The sequence below is a fragment of the Trachymyrmex cornetzi genome, unplaced genomic scaffold (genome assembly GCF_001594075.2).
Source record: "Trachymyrmex cornetzi isolate Tcor2-1 unplaced genomic scaffold, Tcor1.1 scaffold112, whole genome shotgun sequence".
Lineage (NCBI taxonomy): Eukaryota > Metazoa > Arthropoda > Insecta > Hymenoptera > Formicidae > Trachymyrmex > Trachymyrmex cornetzi.
The window spans coordinates 447,344-448,703 of record NW_017295676.1 but is presented as its reverse complement, the minus strand read 5'-3'; the positions used below and the strand labels follow the sequence as shown (position 1 = coordinate 448,703).

At 34.8% G+C, this 1,360-nt stretch overlaps 1 protein-coding gene across 2 annotated transcripts in view; it reads left to right on the top strand.

Moving 5' to 3' along the window:
* Positions 1 to 1,360, top strand: part of Dhc93AB (Dynein heavy chain at 93AB) — a 27,922-nt gene that overhangs the window by 15,410 nt on the left and 11,152 nt on the right. For both annotated transcript variants that reach the window (XM_018511715.1, XM_018511724.1), the window contains exons 20-21: positions 371 to 635; positions 718 to 1,067. In XM_018511715.1, the coding sequence (XP_018367217.1) occupies positions 371 to 635; positions 718 to 1,067 (615 nt within the window). The remainder of the gene's footprint in view (positions 1 to 370; positions 636 to 717; positions 1,068 to 1,360) is intronic.

The window sequence follows — 1,360 nt, the reverse complement described above, 5'->3', positions numbered from 1 at the left end:
TATATTCTTTAATTTGGCATTTTTAATATTTTCCTTCTTTTTCATTTTCTTTTCTTTCTTTTTATTTAATTCTGGCATTTAAATTCTCGATGTAGGGGAGTTCACCATGATAGGATAACTTTTACTTTATATATGTTAATGTGTGTTTGCTCTGAGGAAGGCTAAAAAATGAGTCGAAACATGTAAGCGCGCTTATCGAATAAAGAAGTTTCATTCTTTATAAGTGTATTATTTGCGCGACATCTTCTGCGCCCGACTCCTAGTGCCCTTACTCTTTCCTATTTTTTATTATTTTATTATTTGCTAAAATCGTTAAGCTTAACATGAAAGTAGATATTAGCATTTAGCACATTTTATTAAAATTTAACAGGAGTTCGTAATGAGGTAAAAGGCGCCGGTATGTTGGACACACGCGAAAATTGCTGGAAATTCTTTATCGATCGCGTTCGCCGACAACTCAGAGTAGTATTATGTTTTTCTCCCGTCGGTTCGACATTGCGAGTCAGATCCAGAAAATTTCCGGCAATTATAAACTGCACAATGATAAACTGGTTTCACGAGTGGCCTCAGGAGGCATTAATGTCTGTGTCGAAAAGATTTTTGCAGGAATTGGAGGAACTGCCAGAAACTTACAGGTAAAATAATATTGAAATTTGAATAAAGATAGCTATAGATACATTCAGCTAAAAAAAATAAGGGACACTTTCTTTTTAACAGAGAATCTGCTGCCAAATTTATGGCTCATGCACATACCAGCGTAAATATAGCTAGCCGTCATTATCTGAGTAGCGAACGTCGTTACAATTACACAACTCCGAAATCTTTTCTAGAACAAATAAGTTTATACACTAGGTTGTTAAAAACAAAAACTTCTGAACTACGTGCTAGAGTGGCTAGATTGGAAAACGGCTTGGACAAGTTGAGATCAACAGCAGTACAAGTAGACAAGTTAAAAAAGAAGTTGGCTGTACAAGAAGTAGAATTACAGCAAAAGAACGATGCTGCAGATGCTTTAATTGCCATAGTTGGTGTCGAAACGGAGAAAGTCCAAAAAGAGAAGGCGATAGGTTTGTAATATTATTAGTGATGTATAATAAATTACACGATTATATATATGTATATATACAGGGTGTCCCAAAAAGGTCGGGAAACCTAAATATCTCCGGAAATATAAGTTTTACAAAAAAGTGTTTCAGACAAAAGTTATATGGTTTAAAAATATCTATTTACTGATCCTATCAGTTTGACCTTGGATTGCGTAGCCAAGGTCAGGTCAAGGTTACATTGATTTTCTTAAATAGAACACCCTATTTTTGATTCAAGAATCTAATAGCTGATGTCGAGAGCTTTCCAAAACGCT